The sequence below is a fragment of the Rhinatrema bivittatum genome, chromosome 7, assembly GCF_901001135.1.
Source record: "Rhinatrema bivittatum chromosome 7, aRhiBiv1.1, whole genome shotgun sequence".
Lineage (NCBI taxonomy): Eukaryota > Metazoa > Chordata > Amphibia > Gymnophiona > Rhinatrematidae > Rhinatrema > Rhinatrema bivittatum.
In genome coordinates, this window is record NC_042621.1 from 83,802,346 (window position 1) to 83,824,060 (window position 21,715).

Sequence of the window (21,715 nt, forward strand, 5' to 3'; positions counted from 1 at the left end):
CCCCTATGAGGAAAGACTAAAGAGGTTAGGGCTGTTCAGCTTGGAGAAGAGACGGCTGAGGGGGATATGATAGAGGTGTTTAAAATCATGAGGTCTAGAACGGGTAGATGTGAATCGGTTATTTACTCTTTCGGATAATAGAAAGACTAGGGGGCACTCCATGAAGTTAGCATGTGGCACATTTAAAACTAATCGGAGAAAGTTCTTTTTCACTCAACGCACAATTAAACTCTGGAATTTGTTGCCAAAAGATGTGGTTAGTGCAGTTAGTATAGCTGTGTTTAAAAAAGGATTAGATAAGATCTTGGAGGAGAAGTCCATTACCTGCTATTAATTAAGTTGTCTTAGATAATAACCACCGCTATTACTAGCACCGGTAACATGAAATAGACTTCGTTTTTGGGTACTTGCCAGGTTCTTATGGCCTGGATTGGCCACTGTTGGAAACAGGATGCTGGGCTTGATGGACCCTTGGTCTGACCCAGTATGGTATGTTCTTATGTTCTTAACTGGGTGGTAGTTTACACACATGCTCCCTCTCATATACACATACATGCTCTCTCTCATTTTCCCATACACATGCTCTCTCTCCCACATATTCACCCTCTCACTCTCCCACATACATGCACACATGCTGACTCTCACTCTCCTGTACACATAATCACTCTCACTTTTCTGCATACATGCTCTCACTCTCACTTTCCCACACACGTGCTCTCTCCCACTCACTTCCTCCTTGGCATATCAGGCAGCAATCTCCTTCTTCAGTCCCCGTGGCCAAGGGAATGACTTCCGGCCACAGGCATCAAACTACTTCTGACAGGGCTTACTCCTCCTCCTCCTCCTCCTCCTCCCCAGCAGCATCGCCTTGCCAAAATTATCAGTGTGGTAAGCGATGCCTTAGTAAGTGGAAAAGCAGCGCAGTCCTGCCAGAATCAGCAGCGTTGACAGCGGGGCCACTTACTAAGGCCGTGCTGACCATGCTGTCAATTTTGACAGCACAGCACTGCTTTTCTTTTGCTGAGGACCCACCAGCAGCCAGCTGCTCTGCTCTCATTAGCACCTTGTGGTAGCAGCACCTATGGCCATAGGCATGTTATGGCTCTGGCTGTTACTGAGGGGAAAACTGACAATCTGGCTTGAACCCACTTAACTGATTAACTGAAGGAATACACAGCTGCAAAGTACCCTCTGATCTCAAAGTCCATTTTGGAGTATACAGCTTTATTGCATCTTGTAAAACAAGGATATGCACTTTTTAACAGTTTAAAAACAATAATCAAGAATCTAAATCTTGCCCTCCATTTTACTGGTAACCAGTGTAGCTCTCTCAACACCAGCAATACATTTTCCCTTCTTGATAGTTGTGTAAGAACCCGCGTAGTAGCATTTTGCACAAGCTGCAGAATATCAGGGATGTGCAGAGCAAAATTTTATGTTCATATTTCTTATGTCCGAAAGGGGGTCCCACTTGCGGCCAATATGGACATAAAAAAAATCCAATGAGTTGGGTATATGTACATATGTGCAAAAAAAAAATTTAAACCCCCTCACCCTCCTTAATCCCCCCCCCCAGACTTACCACAACTCCCTGGTGATCGAGCGAGGAGTGAGGACGCCATTTCTGCAATCCTTGGCGAGAAGCATGTGACGTCGGCGGCACGTCGAGTGACGTCGGCGTCACGTGATTCCCGGCGAGTTCGCGCCGGACGGCTCGTTCGGCCCAAAAAGGACTTTTGGCCAGCTTGGGGGGGTCAGGAGGCCCCCCCAAGCTGGCCAAAAGTCCTTTTTGGGCCGAACGAGCCGTCCGGCGCGAACTCGCCGGGAATCACGTGGCGCCGACGTCACTCGACGTGCCGCCGACGTCACATGCTTCTCGCCAAGGATTGCAGAAATGGCGTCCTCACTCCTCGCTCCATCACCAGGGAGTTGTGGTAAGTCGGGGGGGGGGGATTAAGGAGGGTGAGGGGGTTTATATTTTTATTTTGGCTCAACAATCGCGATTTCCCACATATCCAACATATCTATGTTGGATATGTGGGAAATCCGATCGTTTATGTCGAATCAATTTTTTAAGTTAAAAAAAAATATGAGTAGCGTTTTACTAATGCGGTCAATCCGAATGCACACCCCTACAGAATATGTATCAACTTCTCTGGTAGATCTAAATACAAGGTACTACAATAGTCTAGGTGGCTCAGCACAATGGCTTGAACCACAGTCTGAAAAAGATCAGACAGCAAGAATCTTTTCAGTGGCCTAATCATTAGAGATGTGCTTCGTGTAAAAATGTTGTTTCGGGCTTCGTTTCAGCTCCCCCCCCCCCCCAGCGGGAATTTCCTTTTTCCCGCGGTTCCGGGATTTTTTTTTCAGGGGCCCAATTTTCAGGTTAGCGCTCACTATCGGGAGCATGCACTAACTCCCATTAGCATGCACTAACTCAAAAATGAATTTTTTCAAAATTTTCGGTCATCCAGAACCATTCCGAATTAGGCAATTTCATTGACATTGCCTAATTCGGGAAAAACGATTGCACATCCCTACTAATTATCTTCAGCTAATAAAAAGCTACTTTAGCTACATGACGCACTTTAGACTTCATTCACACCTGGGAGTCTAAAAAGACTCCCAGGTGTGAATATACACAGTATATTGTGGTGGAACTGAAACTTTTTCCTTGCACGTTGTGTTTGGTTACTTGCTTAGTGCAGGGTTTTGCTTCTGTTATCTTTTGGCTTATTCCGATTTTTGAAGCTTTAAATGGCTACCGATGATGTTACATTTAGTTATTCAGAAGAAGCGGTGAACGCTATTCTTACAGATGTTCCGTTCTTTGCTGAACCTTCTACTGATTCTGTTCCCCCTCCCTCTTGGTCCGATGTGATAAATGTTCAGAAGAGGTTGACTAGGGCTGAACTTCATTCTTTAACACTTATCGAGTACTGCCGGGTTCGGCGGATACCCCGGGGTCTCCGAATACAGAAGGAGCCGAGGTTGCATACAGAGAATCCAGCGTTCATTACACGTTGGAATAAAATACTCAACAAGTGTTCACTGGACCTTATGGTTCTGATTATTGAATCTAATAAAGAGTTACAAATTACTCTTCAAGAAGAACTGTCAGTGAAATTGGATTTGATAAAACACTCTTCTCCTGTGGATACCTTTCAACATCAACTTGAGGAATTTCAAGATAATCTGAATCGTTTCCGGACTGATTTAAAGGCTGTTAAATACAGCAAATTTCAGCGTGACGAGACCGACTACAGCTCCGGAAACGTATACAAATGGATGTCAACAAAACCTCAGAAGAAGGTGTCCTTTGCCCAAGGATCATCATCCTCCTCTTCGGAGGAATCTTCAGGCGAGGATCTCCCGCGTGGCCGGGGACAAGGACGTCGGATACGTGGGGGCCTCACTTCCATTCAAGGACCAACTTTACCAGCCGTAGCTTCCTTATCTGCACCTGCATCATCACGCTACTCGTCTATAGCAGCTTCTTTTTTAGACTCTGGCCACCCGCCTCAGGCTCCACCCCAGGTTCCACGGGAAACCCGCAGTACTCGGTCCCGCCCAGCCACCACAGCAACTCAACCAGGATACAAACCTCCACGAGGAACACGGGCTCCTCCGGACCCTTGGCAATAACAGAAGATATCATCTTTAATCTGTCTTCTCGGACTTTGACAGACATTGAAAGGGGAGTGCTTCTAAAGGGTTTATCCTTTGTACCTACCTTGAAATGTGATGAGTTTAATTTACAGGTTTATTTACACCGGTTTTTCTGGCTGTTAAAACTTAAATTATTCTTTCTTGATTCTCCACCTACACTTGATATTTCTGTTATTTCGAAAAAGTCTCGATGGTCTCCTCCTGGCCCTGTTAACCCTCTTTTGGGAGCTTTCGAGCGGTTAGTATGTGAGGAAGCCATGATGATTGTATCCCGCAATACGTTTGTACAGTATAATCTCACAATGCAGGAGGTAGCTGCAGTAAGGGCTCTATCAAGTGACGACACTATAGTTATTAAACCTGCTGACAAGGGCGGTGGCATTGTGGTCCTTGACAAATCAGAGTATGAGGCAGAGGTTTTACGGCAATTAGGAGACACCTCTTTTTATACCCCTCTCCCTGGAGATCCTACTGAATCATTGTTGGAAATGATTAAATCTTTAGTGCAGTCTGCCCATGACATCCATATGATAACTAACCGAGAGGCTAATTTTTTGGTGAACAAGGCCCCAGTTATACCATTATTTTACATTCTTCCGAAGATACTTAAGACTCTGACACACCCCCCGGGGCGACCCATTGTATCCGGCATCAACTCTCTTTTGGAACCTTTATCAAAGTTCGTCGACATTTTTCTCAAGCCGTTTGTATCACAGATTCATTCTTACGTTAGGGATTCCTCCCACCTTATTTCTATTTTACAGGATTCTGTGGTTCCCCCAGGTGATTTCTTTTTTGTAACCCTCGATGTGATTTCCCTATACTCCAATATTCCCCAATTTGAGGCTTTACAAGTGATTGAGGATATTTTGGAAACGCGACCTACTCCACATCGAGTGTCCACCTCCTTCCTGACCAAACTGTCTGAATTAGCATTGACAAAAATTTTTTTCTTGTTTGACCAGACGTTTTACCAACAAATCAAAGGCACAGCTATGGGGGCCACTATGGCCCCCAGTCTGGCTTGCCTTTATATGGACCGTTTTGAGACCACCCTAGTATATCCTTCAGAATGGTTTTCAAGGATATCACTTTATCTTAGGTATATTGATGATATTCTTATCATCTGGACAGGGTCGGACATACAATTTTTCTTGTTTCTTGACTGGTTAAATTCTCTGAACTCACATATCCAATTTAATCATTGTATTCATTCTTCACAAATTTCATTTTTGGATATTCTAATTTCTGTTGAAAATAATCTTTTTGTCACTACACTCTTCCGGAAGCCAACTGACCGGAACACGTTACTGGCCTACTCGAGTTGTCACCCCAAACCACTCAGGGACAACATTCCAATTGGTCAATTTCTTAGATTGCGGCGTCTATGCTCCTCCCGTGAGGACTTTATACAACAGTCCAGGGTGATGTCTTTAAGATTTTTAGAGAGGGGATATCCGTCCCGGGTTGTGAAAAAAGCTTTTAAAAGGGCGTTATATACCCACCGGGAGTGGCTTTTCCTTCCCTCTTCTGATGATGCTGATACATCTTTAAACTGTGTATTACCATTTTCTGTTGTCAGCAAATCAATATCCTCAATGATTCGCAGACATTGGCAAAATTTAGCGTTATCCTCTTTACTGCGGGGGAATTTACGCTTTTCATTTCGCCGAGGCAGTAATCTCCGTGATCAATTAGTACACACGTCTTTTGGCAGGAATAAGGTGGACACTCGAGGGATAGGTGGTCACAGCCCCTGTGGTCACTGCACGATGTGCAGCCACACTTCAGTCACCTCCTCCTTTCAACACCCAGTCTCTGGACAGATTTTTCAATTACGCGGGGTATCTGACTGTACAACTAAAGGGGTAGTCTATGTGGTACAGTGCCCATGTCCTAGGTTATACGTTGGTAAAACTAAGAGAATGGTGAAAACACGTATCATCGAGCACTGCTCCAATATTAGATTCCTCAGATCCGAAGAACCCCTGGTCTCCCACTGGACTAATTCGGGCCATTCCATCTCTGATCTCACCTTTTCAGTCTTAGAGATTGTTTCCCCCTCTGTGAGGGGTGGGGACTATGCTGAGATGTTAGGCAAAAGAGAACAGAGATGGATTTTCACTTTAAAAACCATTCACCCCCACGGGCTCAATAAGGATATTGAATGGCGCCTATTTGGGTAAATGGGGGCGGGACTAACTTTGACGTTCTCGCGATGACAGCTGTTTTGGCGCCAAGGCTTCTTCTTTAAATTTAGTTGACAGAGTGAGGGTGTTTGCGCTCCATGATTCAATTAAAGGATGTGCGTATACACTGTATTTTTGTTGCTGTATTAGCCTCTTATCTTATGTTCCACCTTGACTAAATGTGTTTATATTCTAGAATTTATATTCAATGTGGTCCCTCCCGATGCAGCCACCAGTGAAACACGGGACCGTGTCGGGGGACTGATACCTGGTTATATATACAAACGTGGAGCTGCCGTTCTCTACTGACTGTAAGAATAAAAACTGAAAATCTACACAGTATATTGTGGTGGAACTGAAACTTTTTCCTTGCACGTTGTGTTTGGTTAGTCTAAAAAGACTCCCAGACATTGTACCTCTGTCTGAATTGGCACAGAAAGGTCAGAAGCTACCTTCACCTACATCTTAGAACCAACAAAACCCTTTCCTACCCATAAAATCCTAGTTTTCTTTATATTCAGAAACAGATAGTGATTAGACAACCACTCACCTTACTAAAGATAATCAGCAGTCTGCTTTCTGGTAATTCATCTTTAGGACCGCATGGTAGGAAAAACTGAATATCATCGGCATTCATCACATACTTGACCTTCAAAGAGTATAATAATGCTCCCAGGGAAGATAAATATTAAATAGAAATGCTGAAAAGGCTGACCACTGGGGCACTCCCTACTTAAGCTCCTGCCATGATGAGCACTTAGTCCCTATCTGAACTCTTTGAACCCTATTAGTGAGAAATGATCTAAACCAATCTAATACTGTATCTCCTATCCATATAGCACTAAACACCTGAATAGCATTTCATCTAATGCTGTGCTTAAAACAAGCTGGATGAGGATACTTGCATCTCCTCAATCCAAACAACTTAGTAAGCAGTCCAATAGACTCAAAAACAAATACTCAGTGTTGTGGTTTTTACAGAAGCCACATTGATTTATATCCAAGATTTGAGTTTCGTACATTTAATCCTCCAACTAATCCAATACTATATTCTCCAAACTTTTTGTCACTATTGGCAGACTTGACACAGGGTGATAATTTGCCAGCTCAGATGAAAGAAGACTAGAATCTTTCTTGATAGGTCTTATCAAAACTTGTTTCCATCTTAATGGGATCTCACCATCACTCAAAGACTTATTGACCATCCTTTTTATCATCTCATACAAGATGTCTTTCAGGTTTCTGATGATCAGAAAAGAACAAGGATCTAACACAGAATATATGAACTTCATTGCTAAGACTTTAACATCTATTTCCTTTTGAGTGGTTGGCTCAAACTTAGTCCACGGGTTTTGCAAGGCTGATGGATGTACCAATCTCACATTACCTGAGACTTTTCCCAATTGACATTGAATCATCTTTACTTTCTCCTCAAAAAAGTCAGCTAAGACCTCACAATCCAGCATCTTTCTACCTGTTGCTTCTGGGCCAGCCATTAATTTTTTCACCATAGTGAATAACTGTAATGGCTTATTTTTGGCCTTTTTTAAATGAGTCCCATAAAATAAACTTTTAGCATCCTTACAACAACTCCAATAAATTACCAAAGCTGCTCTAAACAAAGAGAAGGAATAATCATCCTCTCTCTTTCTCCAACATCTCTCTGCTTTCCTTAAATTTCTCCTTATTTCTGCTACTGCAGCTGTAAACCAAGGTGCACAATGCTCTCTCTCTCTCTAATTCTAACTCAAAATCTGGGGCTACCTGACGATATGTGGCCTGCAGGGAAGTATATACTTCACACAAGGGAAACATTTATTTGCTTTATCACAATTACATCATTTATTAATACAAAATTGTATACAGCCACATAATCTAAAAGCACTTCCTCATATCCTCCCTTTTTCTTTTTACTCATCCACGCATACACCATTCATACCATTTTATAAAACCTACAGATACAAAAACCCAAAAGAGGGGATATGAGGGTGTGTTTTTAGATTATGTGGTTGTATATAATTTTGTATTAATAAATGATGTAATTGTGATAAAGCAAATAAATATTTACCTTGTTTGAAGTATTGGGGAATGTTAGTATCTTCAATGATATAATACCATTGTGGTTACCTTTATCTGCAGGGAAGGATGCCAGATATCTGCCATAGCTTCCTTCCACCGATAGATTATCCAACTAATTCTGATCTATCATATTCTGCCCACCTTCCAGAAATAACTCATTATTCACTGCAGGACATCTCTTACATTTATTCTTGGAGGTAGCAATCCTTCAGTCATTCTAATGTTCTTAACTAAGTTAATATCATCCTCCCTCCATAGCAAAAGATCCAAAGTGTGGCCTGCTTTATGAGTTTTTTCCTGAATTAACTGAGATAATTGTACAGTCTCTAATAGTACAGAAAATTCCTGTATTCCCACTGAGGTGCAGTCCTCAAAACGTAAATTGAAATCCCTCACTAAAATTAACTTTTTAAATCTAACTGCAAGTGCACACACAAAATCATTTAATCGGTGAAAGTTATCCAGTCTTTGAACCAGTGGGTGGTATATAACACAAACTATGAATGCACCTTTATCAGCAGTGCTTCAATAAGTAAAAGTGCCTCCTGAGTTATTTTACTTATCCCGAGAAATTTCCTAAAGAAGACCATAATCACACCCCCTTGTTTTCCCTCCCGACCCTGCTCAAAAAATGCATAGACTGTTGGACAGGCACTATTCATCAAAACTGTATTGAAACCTTGAAGCAGGTCTCCACAACACTCAAAATATCCAAACCATGAAACATTATTGTATCCATTAACTCACCCTTATTCCTAATATAACCAATACCAATATCCTCCATACTTCCCCTCCCCTTATTGACTTTGAGGTAACATAAGCAAAGAATCAGGTAACTATCCCAACTCGCTCTGCTAAGCCCACCATAACAGCCTCTTCCCATAATAACCGGGATCATTATACAATAAACAACATATTATGGAATAAGGTTAAATACATTTTTTTCCTACCGCTTATGATCCACCCAGTCCTTCCAGGCCAGCATCCAGGGACCAGTGGCCCATGAAGGGGCAGTCCCTTAGATGAGTGCCCGCATTGCGGGTCCCTCTTTATGCACGGTCACTGTCAGCGCCGATTGATGATGTCACAGTCACGTAACGGACATACTCCTCAAGCCACGTTCTCCAGCAGAGGGTCTGTCTGTAGCAGCAATGTCATGAATTAAAGTGCAAGCAGTCCATTCAAAGTCTCTCGTGGGGACAGCAAGAGCAAAAGAAGCCCAGTCTGATGCTGCCTTCTGGGATCCCCTTTATGTACGGTTGCCATCAGTGCCAGTTGATGAAGTCACATCAATCTGTGATGATTGTGTACTTCAACATGAGTTAAGTACACTTTGGCCAACATTTTGAATTATGCATTTAGCCAATTCAGGCCAGCAAACATATTTTATTTGCAAAAGAAAAAATAAGGAAAACAAAAATAGTACATCTTCAATGAATGGACTTTTACTGGTATATAATTATAACTGGTGCCATTGGCTGTTGTGCACTTTTTTATGAAAACAGAAGGATAATGATCAATATTGACATCTTTCCTGGCATTTTTGCTAATTAGTTCTTTATTTGTTGGCCTTTGGTTTCTTATTTTGTGGTTTAGTTTTCAAGATAGAATTTAGATAGACATTCCAATCTCCACCAATGAAAAGATTATATGTATTACATTGTACCAACCTAGAAAAAAAAAGCTTTATAAAAGTCATCCTAATGAACATTAGTCATAAATATACACAAAATATTCTTCCCATACAGAGAACTTTCTGTAATAATAAATATCCCTACTGGATCTTGATATGACTGATTGACCATCAAAAGAAGAAATTTAGACCCTATGACTTTTAGAGTTATAAGAGGAAGAAAAGATTTTACCCATCCAATCAACATATTCAGGATGAGTCAAATTTGTGTTCCTTTTTTCTTCAAAAATTGTAAAATCCTAGATCTTTTAACAGGTGATGAAATCCATGTTAAAAAGGCAAGGCCGAGGTTCCGGCAATCTTCCACAGCCTGTGCTTGGGCCTAGGCATCAGTCTGGATCGAGGTCCTGGCATCGGGACTTGGCCTTCGGACTGGGAAGTGACATCTGGCCTGGGCTTATGCTTCAGCCTAGATCAAAAACACGATATCACCTCAACATAATATTTAAAAAATTGTTATGTATTTTCTAATGATGAGAAAAAGTCTCTAAAACAATTATAATGAACTCAATATGATGTGTTATATCCACCATAACAGTGGGAAAAAATTTTTGGGAAAGATGAGGAAGGTTTCATACAACTTTGTAACATCGCATCCAGCAATGTGTAATGTTTTTAATCATAAACCGACCTCCTCCAACCCGTGAACATTTTTATGTGTTTTTTTTTAGCGTGATTGATTTAATAAACCAAAACAACTTAAAAATATTTCTTTCTGATATTGATTACAAATATTTTACCCCATGGGGGGTTGATGTTCAACAAGTCCCAGCACAAATTAGAATGAACACCGGAAAAAGTTCATCAATTAGATTAACCAATTGTTCTTCTTTGTCCTACACTGTCATTAACCACAAAAGTGGTTTTTGATTCTTGAATGAACAGCGAACAAATATTCATATGGTTTTATAAAACAACCCAATTCAACGCATTCTTGTCTGGAACTTTTCATGAATGTTTTGTCAACAATTTACTTCATATGTGCGATACTTCACATTCCTTTCTTTTCAATAACGCACAATTCTCCATAAACGCCGGTACTGAATCTTGAAGATCTTATAAGGGGCACAGCCCCACTACTTATCTATGCATGATCAGACTTTTGGCTCCATGTCCCTATCCCGACAAGGCCTCGTTTCGAATCGTGGATTCTTCATCAGGGGACGGTCTTTTTCAATCCTTTGTTTGAGAACTTCACGGCGTTTTTACCAATTTCCACTCGCCAAATACATGGTCGCCAATAACAATTTTTGAAATATTATGTTGAGGTGATATCGTGTTTTTGGATATTGATGATCTATATCCCTCAGGAAACATTGTGCTTTTTTGTTTTCAGCCTAGATCAAGGCATCGGCCTAGAAAAGGCTGAAGCTGAGGTCACGGCGACCTACCATCTCCTCAACCTACACAAGGCCAAGGCTTCAGCCTGGGCCTAGGCCTCACCAGTGGATGGCAAGCTACGTTTTTGTTTTTTTTGCCATTTTGGGTTAGGTTTTTTTTTTTGTTTAACTTTTTTCACACACTAAACAAATCAAAGATTCCATGAACCGAAATTCATCAGAAATAAACATCCTGAAAACAAACTGAAAAATGAAAACAAATTAAAGTTTATTCATTGCCTTGACTATTTCTTGACAAGGCAATATGTAAGTCAAAGAAAATAAAATAATCTGCCAAAAACATAGGTACACAAGTTCCTTTATGCTGGTGATAATTGCTGCAGCATCCAGACTCACTCCTTCCGGGCAATGGAAAGGTCAACACAGATATGGAGACACAGACTATTTTAACCAATGGCTTTTTAACCAAGTACATCGAAGAAGGTTTCAAGTGTATTTCACTTTTAGTGCAAGAACTTGACATTTTTCTTAATGGCCAACATATGTACGACAGCCAACTCCAGCATACCTTGGTGCGACATTGGACAAGTTTTTGATATATTATAGCTATCTGAAAAATACCGCAACTAATGTTAGCACTCATAATAGCCTTCAATTAAAAGCTGTCTGATTCCTTGTGGAGAAAAAGACCCATACTTTAATAACATCTGTGCTTTCTCTTTGTTTCGTCAGCTGAGTATTGTGCTCCAGTCTGGGGTCATTCCAGCTCACCTGCTTTCAAGTTATCCAATTGTTATGTGTGCAAAAAGATATGATGGCAGATTTGCCCTGACATTCTAGTAGTCGGCCACAAACATGACCAATCATTCACCACTGATCCAACTGTTAATCCAACTGATTTTGACCTTCCAAGGCATTTTTGGTCAGTGTTAAATTATTTTTGGACAGGATAGGCCATAGTGCAGCCAATTGTTTTAGATGGGGGCCAAATTGTAATCCAAACAGTAGTTGGAGACAATTCCAAACAATGTCTCACATTGAAAATAACTGTCCAGTGCTTCATTTAATGATGATATACTGGCATTACACCTTGCTGGAGGTAACATTATTAACTGGCTTTGCACGTTCGCACATGCTAAAAGAAAAAGACCATACATCATACTACTTTGGTTACAGTGAGCTTGGTACTTTAGAAAACCACTACTTTATAATTGCTTTAAATATTTATTGTGTCATTTAAAAAATGTTTCAGGTATGATCTATATGCTAGTCTTTTGAAAACAATATCCATGCTGCAAACGTTTCATTGTGTGTTGCTTTTGAAGCTCTATCATCAACATACATTCTCTGGACCCTTCTCTTGGACAGTTGTCAAAGGGCAGCTGGTTAGGCTACGGTAAGTCTTAAAAGTACCCATAGGGATTCACAGAAATCTACAGTTTGTAATTAAGCAACCTTATTGTTATCAGATAGCATTGAGAAGAAATGCATAGGTATTTTTGTTTACCATGGAGTATTGCATGTATGCGTTAACGACATATACCGAACACCTAGATCATAGAACATCCTGAGAGCTGCCAGACTGCTGTCAATGGAATGGCCTCCTTCAATTCCAATTAAACAAGCTATTTTATTGCTTTGTGCAATACCTAGGATTTAAATGAGAAAACATTGTCAAAGGACTAACATACACATATAGCTAATGCAGAAACATTGTATTAACATCTACTATGCAACTATTACAAGTGAAAGTGTTCCTATAGCAAGTAGAGTGGTTCTCTTACTAATTATAGTGTACATTGGAAGATAATTCTATATGAGCCATCATCTTTACCATCTTTATTAATCTGACACCTTCCCAAATTAATGCTGAAGGCAAATTATAATAATAATAAACACAGATATGCTAATGTTTTTTCTCATTTTGTGTCAATGGGGAAAACGCTTAGTGCTTCATGTCCTAGAAAATTAATTCCAATGGTATTTAGAGTAAAACATACTACAGTTAGATATAATACCTTGATCTATTCTTCCAGGTGACCAAAATGCAGATAGACAGCATTCTGGTTTTAAAGACTGTAAAGAAGTAAAGTATTATAATTTCTCATAAGAACTACATGTGGAATCAATACTTTTTTTCATTATAATCTTTAAAATTACAGCACTGGTCATCTGAATTTTATATGAAATAATTGGATTTTGGCAAATGGTGGGTGCTGCTGCTGGATGGTGAACTGCCATTTATAATGTTTTGACTTTTTGTGGTAGGTGTGTTAGCAGTAAAGAATCCTTTAGTATTCCTATAGATAGACATGATCATTTTGCAGAAGAAGATCCAACTGCATCACCAAAGGCATTAATATAATCCAGAAATTATCAGCAGGATAGGATCCTAGGAATTTTGAACAGCAAACCTCATGATTTCACTTGTATTTCTAGTTTGCTGATAAAATACCACAGGTATGAATATTCTTCTGGTGTTTTGGTCTCCTGGCCTTCTGCATATAGTGTGCTTGAGCTTCAGGGCAATTTCAGAACAGCTCTGGGAGTGGTAGAACTGGTCAGATATCTCCATCTCTAGGAAGGGATAAGGCAAACAGAAAGAAGAAGAGAGGAAGTGAGGGAAAAGACAACTTTTAGTTAGTCTGTTAAGAATTGCATCAAAGAAATGAAAGAACAGAAACAGATGGAAAATCTAATTTAGAAAAAAAGAGGAGGATGAGAGCCAGATGTGTATTAATGAGGAAAAGTAAAGAGAAAACAGCATCTTCACAACAAGCAGGGACAGATTGTGAGCATGAACTAAGCTATTTGTTTCACCATCTTAAGAGAGTATCCCAAATTTTATTTTAACTTTTTTTGCTTATATAGTTTAACACCAAAACATTGAATTGGTTACTTGCTAAAGGGATTCTCACTCTTAAAGTGTGCAAATTATGTTTAGAAAAACACAACTTTAAAATTTTCCCAAAATTCTCTGCAATATTCCTTTTTAAATTATTTTATTAGTATAATTTTACTAATATTATTTGTATTATTTATTTGTATTATTTTATACCGATATTCTGAATATAAATCATACTGGTTTACAACATATAATTAGAATAAAGTCAATTAAAAGACATTATAAAACACTAACAATTATTATATTTCATAAATATCTGAGATACTAAAACGGTCAAACAAAATTTCAAATATAAAACTAACAAAATACTAAAATAAGATTAATGATTTATATATCTTGATTTTATTATTTCATTAGGAATGGTATTAAGTAACTGAGGGATAACAATTATTACACCATTCACCAATCAATACCAAAATACTACCAAAAAATGGTGTTTACAATATATATTGCTTTATTACAACATCCATCATATAACATGAAATATCACATAACATATAACATAAGATATCATCCTATAAAATCACCCAACTAGGACCTAGTTACAACTCCAATCGCCTTCTTCAGGGGATATTCAATTAAAACCATACAATGTTTTTACATAATATCTGTAAATTAATCACAAAACACACAAAAACAAGATTAATAAATACCCAATGAACAAATATACCACACATTTTACATACAAAAAATGTTTTCATACATTTATTATTCCTGTATATATTTATTTATTTATTTATTTAAAAGCTTTTATATACCGGTATTCGTAGGTACATCATATCGATTTACAAGGAACTTAATGCAATACATGGAACGTAGTACATAGTAAGGGTAACGTGGGAGAGGAGAGGTCAACAAGACATGATAATGATAGAGAAGATACAACATAGGATTATTGGGGGGATTAACGTAGGGTAATACAAAATGTAATGCAAGAAACAAAAATATAACATTAATGCAGTTTTCAGGATCCAGTCGTGGAATTATATGAGTTCATTGGGGAAGAGTGGGGCTAAGGATTGTTTTCTGAGGGAAACTATTGAGGGGTTAAAATCTGAGGTAGATTTACAATTGGTGGGAAGATGGGTGGTCGTTTGTAGTTGAAGGGGAGGACTAGGGGGGAGGTATCTAATTGGCTGATGGGTATTTAAATACTTTAAATAATTTTTACCTTCTATGAACCTTCTCAAACCTCTTATCTAATTATTTTTTATTTCAAATGTATACTTTCAAAAACACATTTTTATTACTTTCTTACCTGATGTCAATAAAGTGCACATAGCCTATTTTCTCACTATTTCTGGCATTGCACTACAATGGTTCACGTTATATCTGGAAAACAGACACTACAAAGTCAAAATTGGCAATAGTGAATCTAAGTCCATCAAACTAACTCAAGGCGTCCCTCAAGGCTCCTCCCTATCATCCACCCTCTTCAATATATATATATATGCTCCCCTTATGCCATCTACTAACTGACCTAGGTCTCATGTTTTTCATATATGCCGACGACGTCCAAATCCTCATCCCCAGCTCGGAATCCATTTCCAAATCTCTCCAACTCTGGGACAGCTATCTTACAGCCATTAATCAACTACTCACTCAAATGAACCTAGCTCTAAACACCACCAAAACTGAACTCCTATTAATGAGCAACAAATCCAATGATAAAATCCTTTCCGGCCTTGTCCCCAACCAAACAAAACCCCAATTTGCTAATGAGATAAGAAACCTAGGCATCACACTAGACAATGAATTGAGCCTTAAAAAAATTCATAAACACAACAATGAAGGACTGCTAGATCAAACTTCACGTTCCAAAAAAACTAAGGCCCCTCCTCCATCAAAATGATTTCAGGACGGTCCTCCAGGCACTCATCCTATCCAAAATAGACTACTGCAACTCCATACTCTTAGGACTCCCTGCAACATCACTAAAGCCCCTGCAAATGTTACAAAACGCCACTGCTAGAATCCTTACAAACACTAGACGAAACGAACATATCACCCCAATACTAAAAAACCTTCACTGGCTCCCTCTACACTTTAGAATACGCTTCAAGAGTCTCACTCTAGTGCACAAGACCCTATACAATCAAAATATAAACTGGTTCAACAATTCCTTCCACTTTCAACCCCCCTGAAGATCCACCAGATCCACCAATAATGGCTCATTACCAATAACCGCACCCAAACTGACACACTTATCCTCGACTCGAGAACCTGCTCTATCCATTGCCGGCATATGGAACTCAATGCCCATTGACCTAAGGCTTGAACCAAACACACAAAACTTCAAAAAGAAAATGAAAACCTGGCTATCTAAACAAGCCTACCAATGACTCTCACACATACCCTCCCACCAGACCCACAAGAGCATATCCCCCCCCCTAAATCCCCTATTCATATTTACTATTTTCTCCTATAACTTGTTATCTCTACAGTTATTGAAACGATAGTTATTTGTTCCTATTGTCTTCTTACCACTAATCGCATTACCTCTTACTGTCCTCTTCTGTATTCCTCCTGCCCTAAAATACTATGAAGTTGTTTAAAGTGTTAAAATGTAACTTCCTTTCATGCTTCAGATCGTTTTACTGTAAACCGATGTGATGTGCAAATGAATATCGGTATATAAAAGCGTTAAATAAATAAAAATAAATAAATAACAATGATGAGTCACAACTTTGATTTCTTCAACATGGCCAAAAAATCGCCATCTTGTGTGATTACCCTAATGTTTCTAACATCATAAACTTGAGAAAAGATCACAAAGGAACCAATTAATGTATTGCAAAACTACTACTTACAACCAAAAAAACAAAATAAAAACTCATTTTCTCCATTTATACCTATTGCGCTGGACCCCACCATAGATCTCTCGTTCCACAATAGCGTATATGTTGCAATTCAATACGCTGAACCTGCATTATGCAAAAATATTTCAATCATCTAGAAAATAAACAAAAATCACATTCAGTATTCTCATGCACAAACTATACCATATCACATTTATTAAAACAATAAAACTCACCCATTCAACACAATTGCTGCTAAAATGATTTGTTCACAACAGCACTAACTCAGCATCATCCCATTGATAAAATCATCTAAAAGATGAACAAACACCCACAGTCAATATCTTCACATACGATCAATATTTATATATATAATCCATACTGCCAAATCAGAATACCACAAGTACTATAATATTATGACATAGACGCTTAAAGTTGATTTTGACCAGTCATAATAGGCTTCATCCTGTAAGCAATTTTGCTAGATGATTGGCCTTATACTTAATCATCGGTCAACATTCCAAATACTGGGTCAAATTTTTTAAATATTTTTCATTTGCAATAATATTTTGTGCAGTTCATGTGACTTAACTTAGTGAAATCGCTGAAGCCAGAAGTTGTCAACATGCCCGACATGGTTCCATGTTTCGAACACTTGCCGTTCTTTATCATGGGCTAGAGTTCAGCGTCTAAGAGATAAAACCAATGTTATCTCACTAAAATTCTAAAAAATTCACAATCCATAAAGCACCTATTGGGCAACACTTAAATGTTAGAAGCGTCAGGCTAGCACTTACTGTATTTGTAGTCCTTCAGAATTCAAAAGTTCAAGATTTCAATGATGGCGTGTCTGCTTCATTTCCTACGTGGTCGCCGAAAGTGTGTCATAATATATACAATAATGCCGCGGTGATTCATCAATGACGTAATCTTAGGTTAGTGTGTATCATTCTACTGCAAGATTGAGTCCATTGGGATGAACAGAATTCAATTTAAAAATCCAAAATTGTAATTAAGGGCAGCCTTGGTGTTGCCGCCTCTAGACATTCAAGCGCTCTACATGAATATCCCACAAGCAGCAGCTTTACAAATAATTTTTGAGACTTTAGAACAAAGACCTAGACCACACCGCATTCCAACTGAGTTTATTCTTCAATTAGCCCAGATAGCCCTCACGGACAATTATTTTATTTTTCAAGATAAATTTTACAAACAGATCCAAGTTACAGCTATGGGGGCCACCATGGCCCCCAGTATAGCAAACTTATATGTTGCAGCATTTGAGAATAAATTTTTGTATTAGGCACCTGAATTTGTCAGTGTCACACATTGGCATCGTTATATTGACGATGTTTTTTTCGTTTGGAACTCAGATGAATTGTCTTTAAAAGGTTTTTTACAGTGGTTAAATTCATTGGATAAACATCTGCAATTTACATTACATTATCATCTTCAAAAAATTGAATTTTTGGATATTGTTATCTGTAAAGAAGATTCTCATCTTATTTCCAATATTTATGTTAAACCTGGTGCAAAAAATACTTACGTACATTTTTCTAGTTTCCATCCATTTCATTTACAGAAGAATTTGCCTATTGGTCAGTTTCTGAGATTACGAAGGTTGTGCTCTCATAAAATAGATTTTATCATGCAATCGCAGATTATGATTCAGAAATCTTTGCAATGTGGTTACCCTTTGAAATACATCAAAAAAACATACAAACAGGCTTACAATGCAGAACGGACAATGCTGCTGCTCGACAATGAAGAAGTTGAGGATCCTCCTTTAACATGTGTGTTACCTTTTTCAGTTTTTTCAACACAGATTTCACAACTGATTTTGCACCATTGGTCGGTATTAAAAATGCATTCGGTTTTCAAAAATCCTCCGATCATTGCATATAATCGAGGAAGAAACTTGAAAGACATTTTAATACACTCCTATTTATCAAAACCTTTACACTCATCAAGCTGTTGTGTGCTGCGCCCGCGGCTGTCCGTGGGTGCACCCCCTCTACCTGACCGCGGTGGCGACCTGCCACGGCAAATGTCCAGAGGAGCCCGGGCCCGGCGCCGAAGCCCCCGCACTTGGGCGCAGGCCCTTGGGGTGCCCCCACGCTGGAGAGCCGTCCTAGCCTCCCCAGCGCGGCACCACAGCTTCTTCCCCATGGAGGGGATTCAAGATGGCCACTGCCATGAAATCCAAGATGGCCGCCGCCATCTTAGGCACGAGGCCGCACCCCCTCACTGAATTTAAAGGGACCTGATCCCTTTAATGATGCTCACCTGCTTCCAATGATCCAGAGCAGAGGAAGTATTTAAGGAGGCTTCCTCTGCTCATTCCTTGACTGGGCAACGTCCTCCAACTCTGTCTAGTCTGCTTGCTTCGGTGAGTTCCCTGTGCTCGGACTCTGGTTCCTGTTTCATCTTGGTGTTCCCGGTTCCTGACTTCGGATTGGCTTACGGTGATTCTCTGGTTCCTGACTTCGGATTGGCAAGCGGTGATTCTCTGGCACACGACTTCGGACTGGTGAGCGTCGACCCTCTGGCACTTGACCTAGGACTCCTTCAAGACCACCGTCTCCAAGGGCCCACCTAAGTCCCAGCGGCCCGGGTCCCTACGGGCTCCTCCTGGGGGGACTGCGGGCTTCCAGGGCAAAGCTCTAGTTGGCCTTTGCACTGATACCCTGACCTCTCTAGGTCCACCTAAGTCCCAGCGGTCGGGTCCCTACGGGCTCCTCCCGGGGGGACCGTAGACCACCAGTGGTGAAGACCGTCCATCTGCTCACCTCCTCGTCCAACTCCACAGTAGCTTCTGTCTTCAGTACCAAGGGTCAGCTGCTCTCCTCCTCTGTCCTGCCTCGCCACCCGACGAGAGAACCTATGGATCCTCCGCAAGGTGTAACATCCCCTCGTCAGCCCAAGGGTCCACAAGCCTGAGCATAACACAAGCACTGAAATTATGGGATATTGGACTTGCGAAAAGTGTTCATTCTGTAGTCAAGCTCTCACGGGTCCAGACTGGACTGACCCTTATGGTAATACTTATTCTGCTTATCAACATACTAATTGTACTTCGAGAAATGTGATTTACATTTTACAATGCCCATGCCCATTGATATAAGTGGGTAGAACAAAATGCCCTATCAAGGTTAGATTAACTGAGCATCGTAGCTGTTTAAGTACATCTAAACTCCAAGCGCCAATTGTGTCCCATTGTATTCAGTATCATCACTCGTTTCAGGACATTAAATGGCGAGTAATAGAATTGGTCCATATGAATCCTAGAGGCGGCAACACCAAGGCTGCCCTTAATTACAGAGAACAATTTTGGATTTTTAAATTGAATTCTGTTCATCCCAATGGACTCAATCTTGCAGTAGAATGGTACACACTAACCTAAGATTACGTCATTGATGAATCACAGCGGCGTTATTGCATATATTATGACACACTTCCGGCGACCACATAGGAAATGAAGCAGACACGCCATCATTGAAATCTTGAACTTTTGAATTCTGAAGGACTACAAATACAGTAAGTGCTAGCCTGTCACTTCTAACATTTAAGTGTTGCCCAATAGATGCTTTATGGATTGTTGTGAATTTTTTAGAATTTTAGTGAGATAACATTGGTTTTATCTCTTAGACGCTGAACTCTAGCCCTTGATAAAGAACGGCAAGCATTCGAAACATGGAACCATGTCGGGCATGTTGACAACCTCTGGCTTCAGCAATTTCACTAAGTTAAGTAACATGAACTGCACAAAATATTATTGCAAATGAAAAATATTTAAAAAATTTGACCCAGTATTTGGGATGTTGACCGATGATTAAGTATAAGGCCAATCATCTAGCAAAATTGCTTACAGGATGAAGCCTATTATGACTGGTCAAAATCAACTTTAAGCATCTATGTCATAATATTATAGTACTTGTGGTATTCTGATTTTGGCAGTGTGGTATCTTACCCTAGTACACAAAACTTTTTTCTAAGATTGGGGTTTATGTGAGTTACAGTTGATTATATATAATCCATGTCATATCACACTTCTAACCCAAAAAACTCACCAATTTGACACAATAACTACAAAAAGTTCACAACGGCACAGGTTACAGCGTCCTCTCAGCTTCTGCATGCATACACGTACACATGTCACATGGCAGAATCATCAAGACGCATACGACCATTTAAATAGTCTACTGACTCTGCCTCAAATTTGTCTTCAACAACATATCACACCAACCTCCAGCATGCACAATATCTCACCAGACTAAAACGACAAGCTGTATGCTAAGCATTTCAAAGGTATACCAACACTACCTCTAATTTACTTACTAAGACATGAAAATTTTCAAATACACACATGCACACATCAACCACACATCATGCAACAAACAACTCTATGCTATCTACCCCACATGTGCATTCATACCAAAATACACCACTAAACCCGTTATTATTAAGATGTATTCCACTCAGTTTTACCATCAATACCTGTATACAATAGCACAAAACAACTCCTAAACTTATACTTAATCCTTCCTTATAAGAATGCATTCCACTCAATTTCTATATTCATACCATCAAGCTCCATAGTTTTCCAATCAATAATAAATCTCTGCTCCATCTAAATTATGAATCCTGACACATCACCACCTCTGTTTAATACCACATGTGCAATAACTAAAAAATCATATCTCTTCAATCTGATGGCCAAAAGACAGCCAATGTTTTACCAGCGGAGCCCCTTCTTTCTTTGTCCGTATACAATTTAAATGCTCCAATATACATGTCCTTGTTTTTCTCTTGGTTTGTCCAATATATTACTGACCACACGGACACAAAATTACATAAACCACTTCCTTGGAATGGCAATCAGATCTCCCAGGTATTATGTATAGCTGCCACATATATTTTACCTGTAACTTCCACAAAAGGGCACACTGAACACATGCCACAACAAAATTGTCCCTTATCCACTATATGTCGATAAACCTCCTATTAGTTTCTTCAGATATAGATAAGATCTTGTAAGG

General features: G+C 39.6%; 1 protein-coding gene across 6 annotated transcripts in view; it reads right to left on the reverse strand.

Annotated features, from left to right (window-relative positions):
* LOC115095211 (dipeptidase 2-like) overlaps window positions 1-21,715 on the reverse strand; it is a 171,497-nt gene that overhangs the window by 53,790 nt on the left and 95,992 nt on the right. For all 6 annotated transcript variants that reach the window (XM_029608591.1, XM_029608587.1, XM_029608588.1 and 3 more), the window contains one exon: window positions 12,481-12,622. In XM_029608591.1, the coding sequence (XP_029464451.1) occupies window positions 12,481-12,622 (142 nt within the window). The remainder of the gene's footprint in view (window positions 1-12,480; window positions 12,623-21,715) is intronic.